Below are 18047 nucleotides of genomic sequence, written 5' to 3'. Positions count from 1 at the left end.
CATCTTTGCTGAAAATTAATTTGTTGCATGGAAATCTCTGTTGGCCAAGTGCTACCTAGAGGTTTCTTAATGTATTTTCTGCTGGTTTTTAGTCTCCATTCTGAAGTTCCATGACAAAGGAGAGCACTAACAGAAGGGCTCCAAGTCACCCTGTGAGTGGATACATAGAAAGAGCATGCATACAGCATGGCCCTGGGAATTGTAAAACCCGTGTTCTGCTTGAGCTCTCATTGGCTATTGTGTACCTATACGGTATTGTTACAGCAACATCACCTACTCCCTGTTTGTCCCTGTTTACTAATCCAAGCACACAATGTGTATTCCTTATCCAGTTAAAATACCACAATACCCGAATAAGGACTGAGTGCTCTGTATTTATCTTGCAAGAATATTGTTAAATTTTCTTTAAAAGCTTTATAAAATAAGTAAAATGCTTTCAAAAGTCTATGAAAAAATGTTACATAGTTGTGCAGTATTTTGAGATCTGAATAAACAGAATTTAACTGATCCTGATTCTCCACTTAAACTTCTCTGTACTATGTTCTTTTAGGACCGAACATGATTTCTGTAAAAATCACATTAAGTTTTAAGAGATATCCGATGCTGCAGAAGAATAATGGGTGGTTTCTCTTCTTTTTGGGGCAGTTTTGGTATGAATCATGATGGAATTGGAAATTCCTGTGGGACCAAAGGTCATGAAGCAGCAAAGCTAATGGCAGCTCATATTACAGCAAACACCAACCCTTTCTCTTGGTCAGCCTGCAGTCGGGATTACATCACCAGTTTTTTAGAGTAAGTAATCTCTCAAGAAAAGTCTTGATTTGTTACAAAAATCCACACCTTTCAGAATAAATAGTAGAGAGACACAGTGACCTGTTCTGATGGTTTACATTTTTTAGAATGAACAGATGGAAGTATAGCAAGTTACTTAAGGCTTTTATAGTGTAGAGTCCTTTTCCTATGTAATGGCAAAAGCTTCTTCTGCTCCATTCCCCCCCACCTTACAGTTCTCATTTATAATCTATTCAAAACATTTTAAAGTGCTGATCATATTTTATTACTAAATTGCTAAATTATTCTGAGGGTGAGAAATAGAGAAGAGCTGAATTTGTCTATGAATGATGGGAAGTGGTTTTTTTTTTTAAATACATGCATAATGTGAGGGAATTGAATGAAAGGAATAAAGTTCTAGCCCTGTTCCTTGTACATTTCATTCTGATTTTTTAATGCAGTCTTGTGGGGTTTTTTTCTATCAATGTTCTTTGGTACCTTTAGTGAGAATATAATGATTATTATATTAATACCTTAAAATTGCGCTAACCTATACTTCTGTGGTGATATTTATCCAGAAATAGATTGCTACCTGAAATTTTACTTCTGTATGAAAAAAATAAAAGTCTCAAAAATGTGCTCATATCAATGTATACATTGGTATACATGATGCATAATGAAGCCTTTATATGTATTTTAAGTTGTGGAAGACACATACAGAACTTAGTTCACTGAGAACATGTTAATAACAGGATTTTAAAAAAATGTGTGTAAGGTGAGCTTTATGGGAACAAATGGCAGTTGGTTGATAGATTCAGTGTCATCAGTGCAATCATTCCTTTTAGAAATAAAGGTTGTTTAATAATTCAGACACTGTGTTTTAGGAGATGGACTTAAAACAGTCAAATGGTCTAACCACTAGACTACTAAGAACAAAATGGGCTTCTCTTTCAGGGATCTAACCTCAGAATAAGGTGCTGTATTCTGAATCTTACCTGAAGGAACACATCCAGACCAATACATTTTCTTTAGACTGGTTCAAATGTAGCTTCCCACACAATGTATAGGAACACTGAATTATTCTGAAGAGGTTTTTGAGCTCCTTATAGAGTCAGTGGGCAGAGACAGACATTTCATGTTGGTGTTAGGTGCTGTTCAGAGGAAAATACTTCTCCTGTTTCTGTATCAGGTTAAGGCATTTTGTATCAACCCACTGAACTATGCACCCACCCAATTTTATGTACTGGAGTGTTTAAGATGAGTGTCTAAACTAAAGTACACTGAATAAGACATCCTACATGTATGTGTAATACAGGTTTCTCACAATATAAGTTGATTTTCTCAGGAGAGAGAGATATATATATTCATGTAACCCTAGCATTATTAAAAAAAAAATACAGGCTAGACTTGATTCATCATTACCAATCATTTCTGTTAATTCAGCGCTGTTCCCATTAGTAGTCTTTCTAGTATGTCATGCAGCCTAGTTTTAACTGTGACAAAGAATAGGGGTTTTACATCTCTTCTGAGTGATTATTTCACAGCTTGGTAGTTCTATCAGCTTACAGTTCAGGTATTGTAGCATTTGGTGGTTTGTTTCTTAGTGTTGTCAGTTCTGCTCTTCTCTGCCTTGTCTTACTTCTATTTGTTGCTCTCTTCTGAACTCCATTTTAAACTCGTAATTGTCCTGTAAATAGGTTATCTATTGATGAAGATGTAATTCCACAGGTAGCTAAGCAGTCATTTTTTATTTATGGCTTTTGAGAAAGAAATGTGGTAAAATTCTGTGGCTTGTATTATGCTGCAAATGTAATAGAGCTAAATATTTGTTCATAAAGTTCCCGCACAGTTTTAAATTTCAGTCTGAACAAATTTTCTTGTTTCTTTACTTGATATGTATGCAGTGATCTTTCAGTTTTTTACTGTCAGTTGAAAAACATGTTTAGCTTGTACCTCCTCTATGTTTAAATATTTTTATTTATTTTATTTTTTACTATTAGCATCTCCATTATTTTTTTCCATTCCCCAGGTTTGATATTCACTATTTAGTTTCATTTTTAAGTCTGGGGAATGCCACTGAAATTGTAGTTACATTAACATAAATCTGGAATAGTAATTTGGTGAATCTGTTCCTGTAGTTCTAATTTCTAGGGGTTTTTTTGAGATACTTCTCTATAATTGCCAGTGTTTGCAACTCTACTTGAATTACTACCATCTCTGAATTTCATAAAAAATCATTACTGAAGATACTAGGTGATATTTGAGCTAGAGTAAAAAAAACCCCTAGAAATAGCAGTTCCAATAATAAATTATCTTTTATAATATTTTAGCTATATTTTTGTAATGAGAATGAAGATGTTATTTTTTTCAAAGCCACCTTGGATAAACATTCTTCTATGCATTGCAATTATTAATAGATTTTCCAATTGTACAGGATACTGTGTTAACAAACTAAGAACCAAAGATAACTTCTCCTTCATCTACTAATTCTGCAGTCTGTATTTAAAAATTTCAGATTTCTCAAGCATGATCTGTTCATTATAAATCCATGCTTGTTATTGTTTGCGATTCTAATATCCAATAAATGAATTGGTAATTTTTTTCTTAAAATAGTTTTATTATTTCACAAAAGTAGAATAGTCTGTAAAACTAGGTTTTTTCTCATTTCTAGTCTTCTCCCCAGCTTTTCATGTCATCTCCTCAATGACAGCAGGAAGCTGTTAAGATAGAGTTACACAGGTACCTGAAGGACAGCTGTCAGAAGCCTAGATGACTTCTTTTTTACCCATTCACACCTTTCCTTGAGGCAGAACAGCTTTAAGAGCAGAGGCTTTTCTGTTGCAGGTAATGATCAGTGAACAAGAAGCAAAGAAAAATAGTGAATTTCATGTGGTAGCAATTCCCTGACTGCTCCTATAAATAGCAGAACAATCGGCATCCAGACAGGAAAAATTATTCCATTTTCTTTCTATTACTTCTTCACAAGTTAGCAACAGATGAGGAAGATGATGATTTAGAGCTTTAGAGGCAAACCCTCAAGATGCTGTTATCTGTGTCTGCAGATGTTTATTCCAGATAGATTAGACTCTGCCCCCTTTCACAGCTGGGACAGGACCCACTAGACCACAAACAAGGAAGACAAGTGGGTTTTTTCTGTGTTTAGTGAGTATGGCTAGTCTAGGATTCATTTAGCTATGTCTAACAAGAAAGATAGAGCACAGTGGGATGAAATGCAGATACACAAGCAGAAAACTGAGGCCATGAGTCTGTATGACATTATCACCTTTTAGATTTATCAGCTGGGGTCTGTATACAAGTTTGGGCAGGGCTGTCATGGCACCAAGATAATGCGGCTGGAATGCATTCTGCTAGAAGCTCATTAAGTGTTATCGTAAGGTAGATTCATGTAGATTTACCAGTTTGGGTCACCATTTGCTACAGGAGTTTTGCACTGTTGAAACTGAAGTCATCCTGGTGATATTCAAAGTTGAGCCTCAGCTTCACCCTCCTCTTTCTCAAGACTTTCTAAAAACTACACCCAGAAACAAATTTTCCAGACTGACGGTACTGAGGAACAGCCATTAAATATCACTTGGAAGGTATCAGTTGTCAGACACTAGTTGGGAAAACAATTTATTTTGCGGGATGGCCGGATAGAGGATGAATATGGCTTTAAGGATGGGAATAAAGACAAAGCAAAGCTATGTATTGCTACTAGATGATTCAAAGCTCCCAAGAAGGATGACCAGTCAGCATAGGCTTTGAAATGGCCAAGGAAAGCCATTTTTTTCCTGGGGAAAACTTTCTTCTAGCACATAATAACCGTTGGGTGTCAAGCTTTATGTTAGTGTGAAAGACTGACTGAATAATGGTAAAAATCCTATCATTAGAGCAGAACAGGCATATTTTTGTATATACTACAAATATTTTGACTTAAATTTCTGCAATTATATGTCTTGTAGAGTAGGTATAGACTTTAATTTACAGGTTTGGTGCATTTAAAGATTTAGATGTGATTCTGTAATCTAATCTGTTCAGGGGTCCATATGCCTATTGAGAGACTCAAAGATAATAAGAGTTTTTAAATGCTGTGCCCTTGCCTGTCTGTTTACAGTATCACAGTTTACAGATGAACCTCTACACTATTGGAATCTATGGAAATATACCCATCATATGCAATACAAGCTCAAGCTAAACTTCCCACTGCTTGTTTAAGCAAAGTTCCTATCTGCAGTTTGGTCCTAACAGTACAGAAAGATCAGTTGTATTTGAGTTATTTCCATATTGGAGTTATTAACATGTACTCCTCATATCCGCAAAATACAACACTGAAATATTTAGATTCAAAAGAATGTAGGATAGTTTCCCAACTTCTGCTATTTAGATACATATATCTGCAATAATTAAAAGGGAAAATGCAATATTTATTTATACTACAACCACACATGTGATATTTTAAAGGTAGATTTCAAATGAGTTGAGGGGTGGTGGTATTATAGAATCATAGAATCATTTAGGGTGGAAAAGACCTTTGAGATCATCAAGTCCAATTGTTAACCCAGGACTGCCAAATCCACAACTAAACCATGTCCCCGAGCACCACATCTACACATTCTTTAAACACCTGCAGGGATGGTGATTCCACCACTTCCCTGGGCAGCCTGTTCCAATGCTTCACCACCCTTTCAGTGAAGAAATTTTTCATAATATCCAATCTAAACCTCCCCTGGTGCAACTTGAGGCCATTTCCTCTTGTCCTATTGCTTGTTATCTGGGAGAAGAGACCTACCCCCACCTGCCTAAAACCTCCTTTCAGGTAGCTGTAGAGAGCAATAAGGTTCCCCCCCTGAGCCTCCTCCTCTCCAGACTAAACAACCCCAGTTCCCTCAGCTGCTCCTCATAAGAATTGTGCTCCAGACCTTTCACCAGCTTCATTGGCCTTCTCTGGACGTGCTCCAGCACCTCTACATCCCTCCTGAAGTAAGTGGCCCAAAACTGAACACAGTATTCGAGATGTGGCTTCACTAGCGCCACGTACAGTGGCATGATCACTTCCCTAGTCCTGCTGGCCACATTATTCTTGATACAGGTCAGGATGCTGTTGGCCTTCTTGGCCACCTGGGCACACTGCTGGCTCATGTTCAGCTGGCTGTCAACCAGCACCCCCAGGGTCCTTTTCTGACAGGCAGCTTTCCAGCCACTCTTCCACTAGCCTGTAGCATCGCATGGGGTTGTTGTGACCCAAGTGCAGGACCCGGCACTTAAGCCTTGTTGATCCTCATACAATTGGCCTTGGTCCATCAATCCAGCCTGTCCAGATCCCTCTGCAGAGCCTTCCTACCCTTAAGCAGATCAACACACCCACTCAACTTGGTGTCGTCTGCAAACTTACTGAGGATGCACTTGATCCCCTTTTCCAGATTGTTGATAAAGATATTAAACAGGACTGGCCCCAATACTGAGCCCTGGGGAACACCACTTGGGACTGGTTGCTACCTGGATGTAACTCCATTCACCACAACTCTTTGGGATCAGCAATCCAGCCAGCTTTTTACCCAACAAAGAGCCTTCCCTTCCAAGCCATGAGCAGCCAGTTTCTCCAGGAGAATGCTCTGGGAGACAGCGTCAAAGGCTTTACTAAGGTCCAGGAAGACAACATCCACCGCCTTTCCCTCATCCACTAGGTGCATCACCTTGTCATAAAAGGAGATCAGGTTAGTCAAGCAGGACTTGCCTTTCATAAAACCACACTGGCTGGGCCTGATCCCCCGGTTGTCCTGCACATGCTATGTGATGGCACTTGATCTGCTCCATAACCTTCCCCAGCACAGAGGTCAGACTGACAGTCCTGTAGTTTCCAGGATCCTCCTTCTGGCCCTTCTTGTACATGGGCATCACACTGGCTAACCTCCATTCTTCTGGGACCTCCCCAGTTTGCCAGGACTGTTGATAAGTGCTGTAGAGTCATTTGATGAGCTCCTCTGCCAGGTCCCTCAGTATCCTGGGGTGGATTCCATCCAGCCCCATACACTTGTGCATGTCTAGGTGGAGCAGCAGATCACTAACCATTTCCCCTTGGATTATGGGGGCTTCATTCTGCTCCCCATCCCTCTCTTCCAGCTCAGGGGACTGAATACCCTGAAGGTAAATGGTCTTGCTGTTAAAGAATGAGGCAAAGAAAGCATTAAGTACCTTGGCCTTTTCCTCATCCTTTGTCACTGTGTTTCCCCTTTGCATTCATTACAGGATGCACATTCTCCTTAGCCCTCCTTTTGTTGCTAATGTATTTACAGAAACATTTTTTATTGTCTTTTATGGCAGTAGCCAGCTTGAGTTCTAGCTGGGCCTTTGCCTTTCTAATTTTCTCCCTTTATAACTTAACGACATCCTTATAGTTCTCCTGAGTTTCCAGCCCCTTCCTTCTTCCAAAGTTGGTAAACTCTACTTTTTTTTGCTGAATTCCAGCCAAAGTTCTCTTTTCATCCAGGCCAGTCTTCACCCCCAGCAGCTTGTCTGTTGGCACATGGGGATGACCTGCTCCTGCACACTTAAGACTTCCTTCTTGAGGAATGTCTAGCTTTCCTGGACCCCTTGGCCCTTCAGGACTGACTCCCAAGGGACTCTGTAAACCAGGCTCCTAAACAGGCCAGAGTCCGCTCTCTGCAAGTCCAAGATAGCGGTTCTGCTGACCCCCCTTCCTTACTTCTCCAAGAACTGAAAACTCAGTCATCTCATGATCTCTTGCCAAGACATCCTCCAACCACCACATCACCCACCAGCCCTTCCCTGTTTGTAAACAGCAGGTGCAGCAGGGCATCTCCCCTGGTTGGCTCCCTCACCAGCTGTGTCAGGCAGCTATCTTCCACACACTCCAGGAACCTTCTAGAACTGTTTCCTCTCTGCTATGTTTTATTTCCAGCAGACATCTGGTAGGTTTAAGTCCCCCACAAGAGCAAGGGCTAGTGATCATGAGACTTCTCCCAGCTGCTTGTAGAATGTTTCATCTACCTCTTCATCCTGGTTAGGTGGTCTGTAACAGATTCCCACCATATCTGCCTTGTTGGACTTCACCCTGATCCTTACCCATAAACACTTGACTCTTTCATCACCATCATTAAGTTCTAGACAGTCAAAATACTCTCTAACATAAAGGTGAATCACATGAAATTCATTTTCCTTAGTAATCATATTTTTTTCCTGTATTTACCTGCTTATTGCCTTAGTTGCTCTTTGCATTCTTCTGAAATGCTTGGCAGCTGTTTGTTTTTTGTTTTTCCAAAGGATTCATTGTAGTATTTCAAATAAATTATTAAGATAGGCTTAAAATGAGAACATAAAATGTATGGTTAAAGGGGGCTTTTTGGTCTTTTTTATCTGCCGATAAAAAGTATAGAAAATTGAATATCTCCAAAGAGTAGTGTAGAACATTAATTTTTGAAAGTATGTTTATTTGGCAAGGTTCATGGAAAAGATCAAAAGTGCTGGCAAAATTTGTTGGAATGTTGGAAAAAAAATTAAAGTGCTGGCATAAAGAATACTTTAAAAATCCTTGCTTATTCACATGTGAAATGAAAGTAAAAAAGCATCTGTCCTCTTTTATGCACACTGACTAAATAAAACTGAATAATTATATTTAGCAAATTACCAAGTTTTCTAAACAGAACAACTCTGTCTTCCTTTGGTTCTTTGTTATTTGTTCCACTACACTAAAAAAAAAACGAGAAAAAAACAAAACCCACCAAACAAAACAGTGAAAAGAAGCGAATATTAAAGTTTTCAAAGATGATGATCTTAGTTCTAACATGACTTTTTAAAAACTAAATAATACAATAAAAAAGATCCTTGGATCCACACAGATTTTTTCACTCACCCAAGTATATGTAAATTTGAAGATTCTGGAGAATTTTTACCACTTTTAACTTTTTTGTTCACTCAGATGGAGGCATTCATGTTAGTGTCCTAATCCTATAAACATTTAGTAGTGTTGAAATTTAAATGTGTTTTATATAAACCATTTGAGCTGCTCATGTCTATAAGATTGTACTTAGCTGTTTGAAGGACCAGAAGGGTTATTAAGAATTGTAAATTTAATTTATTTGCTTAGTTTATTTATTTTTCATTCTATGACCAAATGTAGCTATTCTTCAGTGAAAACAAATAGGAATCTTAAAACAAATTGAAAATCAGTCTTGTGTAGCTCAGAAATTATTGTACTTTTTCAAAAGGATAATATATGTAATATATTTCACAATCTAAAATAAGCATTTTTGCTAATATCATAGAATCATAGCATGCCAGGTTGGAAGGGACCTGAAGGATCACCTGGTCCAACCTTTCTTGTCAAAAGCACAGTCTAGGCAAGATGGCCCAGCACCCTGTCATCCGAATCTTAAAAGTGTACAATGTTGGGGAAAATAATGATGAAAATTATTTTAATCTCTAAATTCCCTCTAATTATTTTTTATCTTTACTATGGGGTGTACCATCTTACTGTTTGTTTATTGCAGCCATATTTGTTTCACACCCAGTGATGTTAAAAGTAAGAATTAGTTACATGATATTGTTACTGTGATTTACAGTTGGTAGAATTCCTAATTCCTTTGGTCCTTTATGTTGAACAGTTCAGGCCGTGGTACTTGCCTTGATAATGAGCCTCCCAAGCGTGAATTTCTTTATCCAGCTGTGGCCCCAGGGCAGGTGTATGATGCTGATGAACAGTGTCGCTTCCAGTATGGAGCAACATCTCGCCAATGTAAATATGGGGTAAGAAGTCTTAATCCTTTTGCTGTGTTCTGCTTAGTCATTTGTATATATTCCTTTATAACATAAATATTTAATTAGATGCAGTATTGGGTTACAGATTTCTGATAGCATACTGTCTGGTGCCATCATATGTAAGCAAAGGGTACATTTTAATCCTTATGCTGCATCTTTTGCTTGAGTCATTTGTGTGTACTGTTACACCAAAATGTGTGGGTTACAATGAGCTGGAGAAGCATTCTTTAATTTTAGGGGAAAAAAGGAGTCCAGAACACTTGATCCTGCTCCTTGTAAAGTATACTACAGAATTTTAGCTGATTTCAGTTAAATGAGATCAGGTTCATGTTGTATTAATCTTAAAACATGAAGTCTGTTGTGTTGACTTTAACCATTCAATTTAAAGCTACATTTTGAAGTTACTTTTGTACTTGTATTGATTTGTCAGGTCTGTTTGTTTTTATTTTAATTTCTTTTTGCTGGCATTGAGTTTATTGTTTCTCACATTGTTCAGATCCCTTTTTTTAAAAGGACAATAATTGGTTATGGGAGCAGGAACATGAAGCTAGATAGCTGAATGGAATACTGAATAGCTAAGTACTAGCAAAGCTTTGGCTGCAAGTAAAGAAATTTACAGTATAAATAAAAACCTACACACTTAGGCCATTATGCAATAAATTTATAAATATTACTTCAAATCTTGCAGCCTGAAGTATGTAGTAAAATGATACATTCTGCTGTACTTGTCATCAAATAATCAGCTGAGACTAAATTAAATAAACCTTGAAAACATATCTAGTGGTTTAAATTTACATATATTTTTATAATGTTTTAATTATTATTCAAATATGACAGTGTAACCATTGAATTTACTCTATTCACTTCTCTAAAGGCTAGCTACAAAGAAAGTCCATTTTTAATATTCTTGGTATGATAAATACAATATTATTCTTAGGATGCCTCTTTGGCAGACCTCATTGTGCAAAGGTTTTATAAGCTATATGTAGTTGGTTGACTAGCTCACTGGATCTTCTATTCCTGATCCATCATCAAACCTCTTTTGGCCTTCATTGTTCCTCTTTAAGTTCTCACTTCCCACCAGTGTTCTTTAAGGGCCCTTTTTCCTATCACTACATCCAAGGCATAACCCTTTCCCCCCCCCCATTTTTTTCTTACAATTTCTCACCACACACACTATTTTCAGACTAAGGAAATCTGCAGGTATGTAATCCATGATTTATAGCACAGTCTTTGGCATATATTGCATTTCAAATTAAACTGGAAAGTTAATAATGTGCAAAACCAGGCTTTTCTACATGTAGGGGGGGTGGAGGTGTTCTTTTTTTTCTTTACCTCTCCAAACTCTGTTAAACTATGTAATCATTGTTGTGATGATCTTGCTGCATATTACACTTCTGTTCTTAAACCAGTCTCTAAAATGCAAACAATTGGAAGTAATGAAGATGTAGGTAATCTTGGCTTTATGTGTTCTGCTTTCTTTTTGTTTAAAAGTTTTTGTTGGGATTCCCTTATAGTTACAGAAAAGAGGTTGACACTTAATTGAGGCAATAGTTAAAAGTAGTTAAGTCTTCATGTGACATTACCAGTCCTGTGAATTGATATAGTGTATTGTATTCCATTGGTGTGCCATCAGTGTGAGCATGACTTATAAGCATTTCTGAACACACACACCCACCCCCCTTTTAATAATTGGATTCAGACTGTATATATTTATATAACAGATTATTGTAGAACTCTGGTAATATCCACTCTAAGAAATTATATGCATTTAAAATAATGTCAATAATTAAAAATATTATCTGCCATAGCCATAATTATTTGAAAATGCTGTCATGATGATTATGATCATAACGATTTCAAGTGATAATTTTGAAAGGAAAAAAATAATCTTTGCAAGCTGATAGTGCAGATCGAAAATATCCACACAAGAAAGATCTATTCATATGTGAAAGGGTTTTTAGAACTGAGTAGTGGAACTAGGTCTAAATACCAGGAAAAGTTGAATACTCTGTTCTACAATTTCAATATCAAAAGTAAACAGTCAGTGCTTTGGATGTACCTATTTGATGTACTATTCACATGAAGATGCCATAGTTCATTGATCTTATTCTAACAGACACATGTGCAACTATGAATGGAAAAACAGTAAAAATCCCTAATTGGCAGCAGACCTAATTCATATACTAACTCCTTTCTAGCACTTCTTTCAGAACTTTCTATTTGAAGTGCCTGGTAAAAAAAGGGGATAGAGTAGGTTTTCCAATGTGGGATTTTGACAAGCGAGGGGAAGCACGCGGCCGACTCAATATGAGTGATAAAGCAAGCTTCAATTTATTACGGCGCGATTATGTCTTATATACAGTTCCAGTTAATTATGCCTACAAATCATCTGCTGATTGGCTAAGCTCTAAAGGATTACACTTTCATACGTCCTCCTATTTGCGGTTTCTGCGGATAGCTAACTACATATATTTTTTTTTCTCTCTTATCTATGTGAATTCCTCAAAGTTATTTACAAGGTCAGCATAACCTTATCTCTCTTCCCTTATTAGCAAGCCTGGTAATTTTCCATTTTTAGCAAGCCTGGTAATTTTCCATTTCTAGCAAGTCTGGTAATTTCTCGCTGCGGCCTAGCTTGGTTCACTCCAGACTTATGTCAAAAAGCTGTATCACACAGTCCTTCTATGGAACCGTGGCCGTTCTCTTTCGTCCATTCTGCAACAGGATTTAGTGTCCCAGAGGTAAATAAATTCTAAACCAAAGGGAAATCTCAGAGAAAATTGCTTGCCTTTTTCTCTTGCTCATGTTCTTTACTGATTTATGATGATGAGGCATGACAAGAGAAACAGTTGCACTCTCAAATCAAAGGCAAAGAAATTACAAGTCTCCTTTTGGCTCTGATATAGCTGTAGAGATAGTTGGTCTTTTTAAAGTAACTTGGAAAATCTTCATGTTCTTTCTGCTTTGGAATTTTGTCCTAATGTCTTATTAACCTTTAGGAAAAGTACCTCTTTCAACCATCTAGCTTTGATGTTCGTCTGTATTCATTGCCTTTTCTCCCCTATTTCCTCATCCATTCCCTCTGTATGTTTATTTTAAACTGTTGCTTTTGATCATATATTAGGTCCTAATCCTGCAAAGGATTTTGCACATTTAAGTACATGAAGCCTTTCTCACTTGTGAACTTGAAGTTAAATACCTGGAGTGGTGTTTGAATGATTAAGACATCAGAACTAAAGTACTAAAGGGACTGCAAGGATCTGCTTTTTTTTGTGTGTTTACTGTCAAGGAGCCAATTTCACCTTGAAAGGAGTTCTTTGGTAGTTGTACTGATACTGTTGTGAGTACTAGACCTAATTAAACATTTTAGTCACTTATGGACAAAACTGTTTCAGCAAAAACATTGTGACTATTGGTCATACTTCCCTATACCATTCAGCACATGAAGTTGGACAAGAATTCAGAGAGATGCTTTAGCTCTTTGAGCTAAAAAACTAAGACTACATGTTTGCAAGAAGACAGCCATCTTTCTAATGTCACATGTGTATTGTTCTTTATACTATACTTTCCACCATCTCTGATACAGGGGCAATTTTAAAGAATTTAGGTGAAGAAACAGATACTTTGAATAAAGAATGGCAATGTCTTTAGATACTTAAAATATTTCATTTTTAGGGTACGCTTTTTGATTCAGGATAACATTAAATTTATGACTTCCAGTGAGCTAAATGGTAATGGTGGAAATTTCACCATAAAATACTGATGCATAGCTTTTTCTTAAAGGCAGTACATGCTTTCAAGTATCTTACTGGATTCACTGCAGTGGGAGATTTTGAGGTTATTTGGAACAGTGCTAGTTCCTGTTCTTTTATGTAGGTACTAGATATGCTATATCTTCTAGGGTGATGCAATGTGAATTCTCTGCTGATTGTTAGGTGTGGCTAAGTTCTTCTCTGCTCTGTTTGTGTCAGTTCCCCTGAAAGTTCAGAAACTTTCAGTCCTTTTATTTAGGTGAGAGTAAGGAGAACTTATTTCATTGACTCCTTATCTCCTTAACCTTTGAGCATCTGCCTAATAACAGTTGGCTGTTGGCTGTCTCTGGGTTAACTCAGGAAAAAATTCCAATCTTGACTTTGAATTTCTCTGTTTTATGAGTTTAAATAATACCTGGAATATGCCTGACTGTAACTTACAGATTTTGTGGTTCAAAATAATGCTTTGCTGTAGAGCTGGTCCCCACATTTTTAGGTCAGAGGCTAAAACCTCAGACATTTTAATAGTTAATACTTATGCATTATTGATATTGCTGTGGTATATTTTATGATCTGTGAAGCTATTGCAAACTAGCATGGATTTCAGAGAGAGTGCCCAACAACTCTTTGGTATATTTTTTTGCATTAAAATGCAAAATCATCATTGGTATCAATAAATACTTTGAGTAGAGGGATAAGGGGACAAAGTTTCCTTTCCTTTGCATACATGGCTTCCCTGAAATCAGCAGGGCCAATCCATTTGTATTTCACATTAGAGTTTAACACATCAGGTAATGTATTTTAGCTGATGACAGGTAGTGCTCTTCTTTGTCATGGTCTTATACTTGCAATTAAGTTCCTCAGTTAGTTTGCCAAGAAAAATAGCTTAAAACTCAAATACTAGTTTTTATTCACATTTTGTTAGTGTGTTTTGGAGGACAGATAGAGTTCAAGCTATAAACTTACTGCTTGTAAACAGGCAGAATGAAAAAGGACAAGGAGTCCTCCTGCTACCTTCAGTAGCTCCCTTGCACTATTTGTCTCTAGGAAGCTTTTAATGAATTATGAGGAGTGGCCATAAAGTTAATTACCATTAATAGAAAGTTTCTGAGAAAGTGTCAACTACAGAAATACAGGACATGCAGTTGTCATGCCTTCACTGCTTCCTAGTTTCCCACATGCCAGTTCAGAGACAGAATAGTGTAACTGAATTAGTAATGAGCAAAAAAAACCAGCATATGGTCAGCTAACTTTTAAATCCAGGAAACAAATTGATATACACAACAGTTCTACAATATTTCTTAGAAAAAAAATAATCAGGCAAAATAGCCTGAATTACAATTGACCCTTGTAATCGGGTGATGCAAATTTTAATGTTAGTGTATGATGTTAGTAAGGTCCTGCACCTAGGGAGGAACAACCCCATGCACCAGTACAGGCTAGGGATTGACCTGCTGGAAGGCAGCTTTGCAGAGAAGGCCCTGAGAGTTCTGGTGGACAGCAAGTTGCCCATGAGCCAGTAGTGTGCCCTTGTGGCCAAGAAGGCCAATGGGATCCTGGGGTGCATTAGGAGGAGTGTGGCCAGCAGGTTGAGGGAGTTTTATCTTCCCCCTCTACTCTGCCCTGGTGAGGTCGCATCTGGAGTACTGTGTCCAGTTCTGGGCTCCCCAGTTCAAGAGAGACAGGGAACTACTGGAGGAGGGTCCAGCAAAGGGCTACAAAGACGATTAGGGGACTGGAACATCTCCCTTGTGAGGAAAAGCTGAGGGAGCTGGGCCTGTTTCGCCTGGAGAAAAGAAGACTGAGAGGGGATCTTACCAATGTCTACAAATATCTTAAGGGCAAGTGTCAAGAGGATGGGGCCAGGCTCTTTTCAGTAGTGCCAAGCAGCAGGGCAAGGGTCAATGGGCACAAACTGCAACATAGGAAGTTTCATCCGAATATGAGGAAAAGCTTCTTTACTTTGAGGGTGCCAGAGCACTGGAACTGCCCAGAGAAGCTGTGGTGTCTCCTTCTCTGGAGACATTCAAAACCCGCCTGCATGCGGGTTTTCCTCTTTCTGAATCATAAAGTGGTTTAAAATCCTTTTTGTATATTTTTTAAACAAGTTCTCATAGTCCCCTTTCTTCTTTCCTAGGACTGTCTTGTCTCCAAACCCTCTTTCCCTCCCTCCCCCTCTCCCCCCCCAAGAGACATAGACATAATACGAATGTACCTAGATCTTATAAAAGTTGTTTAAAAAGTGCAAGGGGAAGCCAGTGAACAAAGCAGGAGTGTAGTAGATGATTATAGAATCAATAATGAGCTTCCAGATACTGGAATGTGGTTGGAATAAAGATGGGATAGATTGCATGGGTTTGAAAGGGAAGATGCTACTTGGAGGTGATTGACCTTGTAGGGATTCTGTAGTTTCCATAAGGTTCACATAAGCACCCAATATTTAGGAAAGAATGCTGATAACTTAATATGAATGTACAACCTAAGCTTCAGATTCTATTTCACATTCTTTCAGCATGTTGTGATTCATAACATGATGCACCACTTAATGAGCGTTTAGGAATGGAGCAGTAAAATGGTTATTTTTGGGTGCTTATCTGAACTAAACTTTGAACCTTCTGAAGTTCACCCATAATTATAATTAACCTAGTTTTAATCGTGTTGCCATCAGTATTTCAGCAATGAGTCTGAAATACTCTAGGTTGATGCTTTTAGATTCACGCTTGTTATTTTTATGCTCTGTTTTAGCAAATGCTCATCAAGAGGTACAGCATATTATAGATGAAATGTGCTGAAGTAACATAAAATCCTGATTAACATTTTAAAATTTCATGGAGGGGGAGAAAGGAAAATGCCCAAGTTATCATAGTTTAATATGCATTGTGAATATACTTCCCACCTCTTTATTTATTTATTTAATTATGGGCCAAACTGCTAACTTTTGTTGGAGTCTTTCATTAGTGTTGAAAACATTAAGAACAGCACAGCAATTTGATCTTTGCTCATATTACCGAGTTTTCATTGTGCTGTATTGTTACAATTCATGATGATTATGATATAGGATGCTTAGATGTTACATAATGTGAAATGCCTATGTGTAACTCTGCATGACACAACAAAAAGAGGCTCCATCATTGATAACACTTAGTCAAAAAGAGGATAATTTTATTTGCTGTCTTTTTTCTCTAGATGGGTTCAACTTATACAAACATCTGAATTCCAAATTGAAGTCATGGAGCCCTAAGATACACCATTACAAGTTGTCATCTATCTTGTGACAGGCCTCAGCTTCAGTTTGTTTCCTGGATTTTAAAAACACTTTCCCTTGTCTGCTTTACAAATTAATAGTTATTAAATCTACGCACTTGGAGACTGACTTTGAGGTCATTGATTAATTTTCAGATTATGCTTCTTTCTCTTGGTGTCAGTAAATTATTTACACAAATTTAATGTTGGCAAAAGATATGTTAGCTTCATCTTATGTCCACCAATGAAGAAAAGACTACCATAAAGGGTCACCTTATGTTTGTTGGTGGTTGGGTGTGGGGTGGGTGTGTATGCACACATGTGTTCCTGTGTGAAAAAAAGCAGTATACTTTCTACTAGTGATTTTTGGCCTAACCTTTCCAGGGCAGCTGCTCATATATTTTTAAGACTGGCTTATTAAAAGCAGCTGCTTAAAGATGATACTGATAGGATAGTGGTAATAAGGAAATATCTCAAATTTCCAGGTATAGGGCTGAGCTGGAGAATAGAAAGCTTTATACACCTTAGAATAATTTCTCTGTTAACTTTTCAAAATCAGCTGAAAATAAAAAACACATAGCCATAGTAGTACCTGGTATAATTCCATTTTCATTTAATGAAATAAGAGCAGAGATGGATTTTCCACTTCTTTTTAGATATCTTATTTTTTTTCAAATGACTATTAATATTATTTTTAATTTCATGTACAGGCTGATGGAGAATTTACTTCAAATTCTACTCTTTTAAGTGCAAAGCAGCAGGGGAAAATAAACAACTTTTTAAATAAGTGTAGCTGTGCTTAAAAGAAATTACAAAAATACATTCTTTCATTATTTTAGTTAATAAGTTCTCTGTGTTTCGCATAGTTTTCCATAAGGAAATATTCTGTTGATTTTAAGATATTGTATGTCTGTCTCAGACAGAACTCCTTTCTGATTTAAGCAAGAGTCTTTTGCTCAGATATTAATAATATGATACAGCCCATAGTAATTTTACATTACTTTTGTCTTTATGGATTTACTGAGGCAAACTCCTGCTGAAATCAAGGTCTGAATAAGGACTACCAGACTATGTCAGTAATAATATCTAGTTTTGATGTAGTGCTTTTCATTCTATCTCCCAAAGCAATTTAGGAAGAAGGAAACTATTTTTCTCATTTTATGTAGTACGGACTTGAGCTGATATGCTTAGAATCATCCTACAAACAGATGAATGACTAAAATAGTTTTGGAGTGCTGTATCCATTAATTCACACAGTTCAGCTGATTATTTTTTTGGAACTACAATGTCTTGGAGATGTTAGTTCTGTGAATTTGGCGGAGTGTAGTGCCACAAAGAAGCCTGAGTATACAGAAAGAATGCATTTCCTATTGGAAAGAAATTGCTAATTTGTGGATATGTTAGCCTGGCAATGAAATATGTTTTAATTATTACTTCCCCTTTTATATTAATATATAGATACTGTACTTGTGTAGTCATATCAAAAGTGAAATTCTGCAAGTA

At 37.3% G+C, this 18047-nt stretch overlaps 1 protein-coding gene across 5 annotated transcripts in view; it reads left to right on the top strand.

The window, feature by feature from the left end:
• The window catches only part of LOC102057777 (A disintegrin and metalloproteinase with thrombospondin motifs 6), a 155247-nt gene that overhangs the window by 62519 nt on the left and 74681 nt on the right, over nucleotides 1–18047 (top strand). For all 5 annotated transcript variants that reach the window (XR_008730091.1, XM_055698088.1, XM_055698089.1 and 2 more), the window contains 2 exons: nucleotides 646–792; nucleotides 9393–9534. Coding sequence is in view for 4 of the 5 variants with exons in the window: in XM_055698088.1 (XP_055554063.1) it covers nucleotides 646–792; nucleotides 9393–9534 (289 nt within the window). In the remaining variant the exon portion in view is untranslated. The remainder of the gene's footprint in view (nucleotides 1–645; nucleotides 793–9392; nucleotides 9535–18047) is intronic.

Source organism: Falco cherrug, chromosome W (genome assembly GCF_023634085.1).
Source record: "Falco cherrug isolate bFalChe1 chromosome W, bFalChe1.pri, whole genome shotgun sequence".
NCBI lineage: Eukaryota > Metazoa > Chordata > Aves > Falconiformes > Falconidae > Falco > Falco cherrug.
The sequence above is the reverse complement of the archived record's forward strand: the minus strand, read 5'-3'. Positions and strand labels throughout refer to the sequence as shown.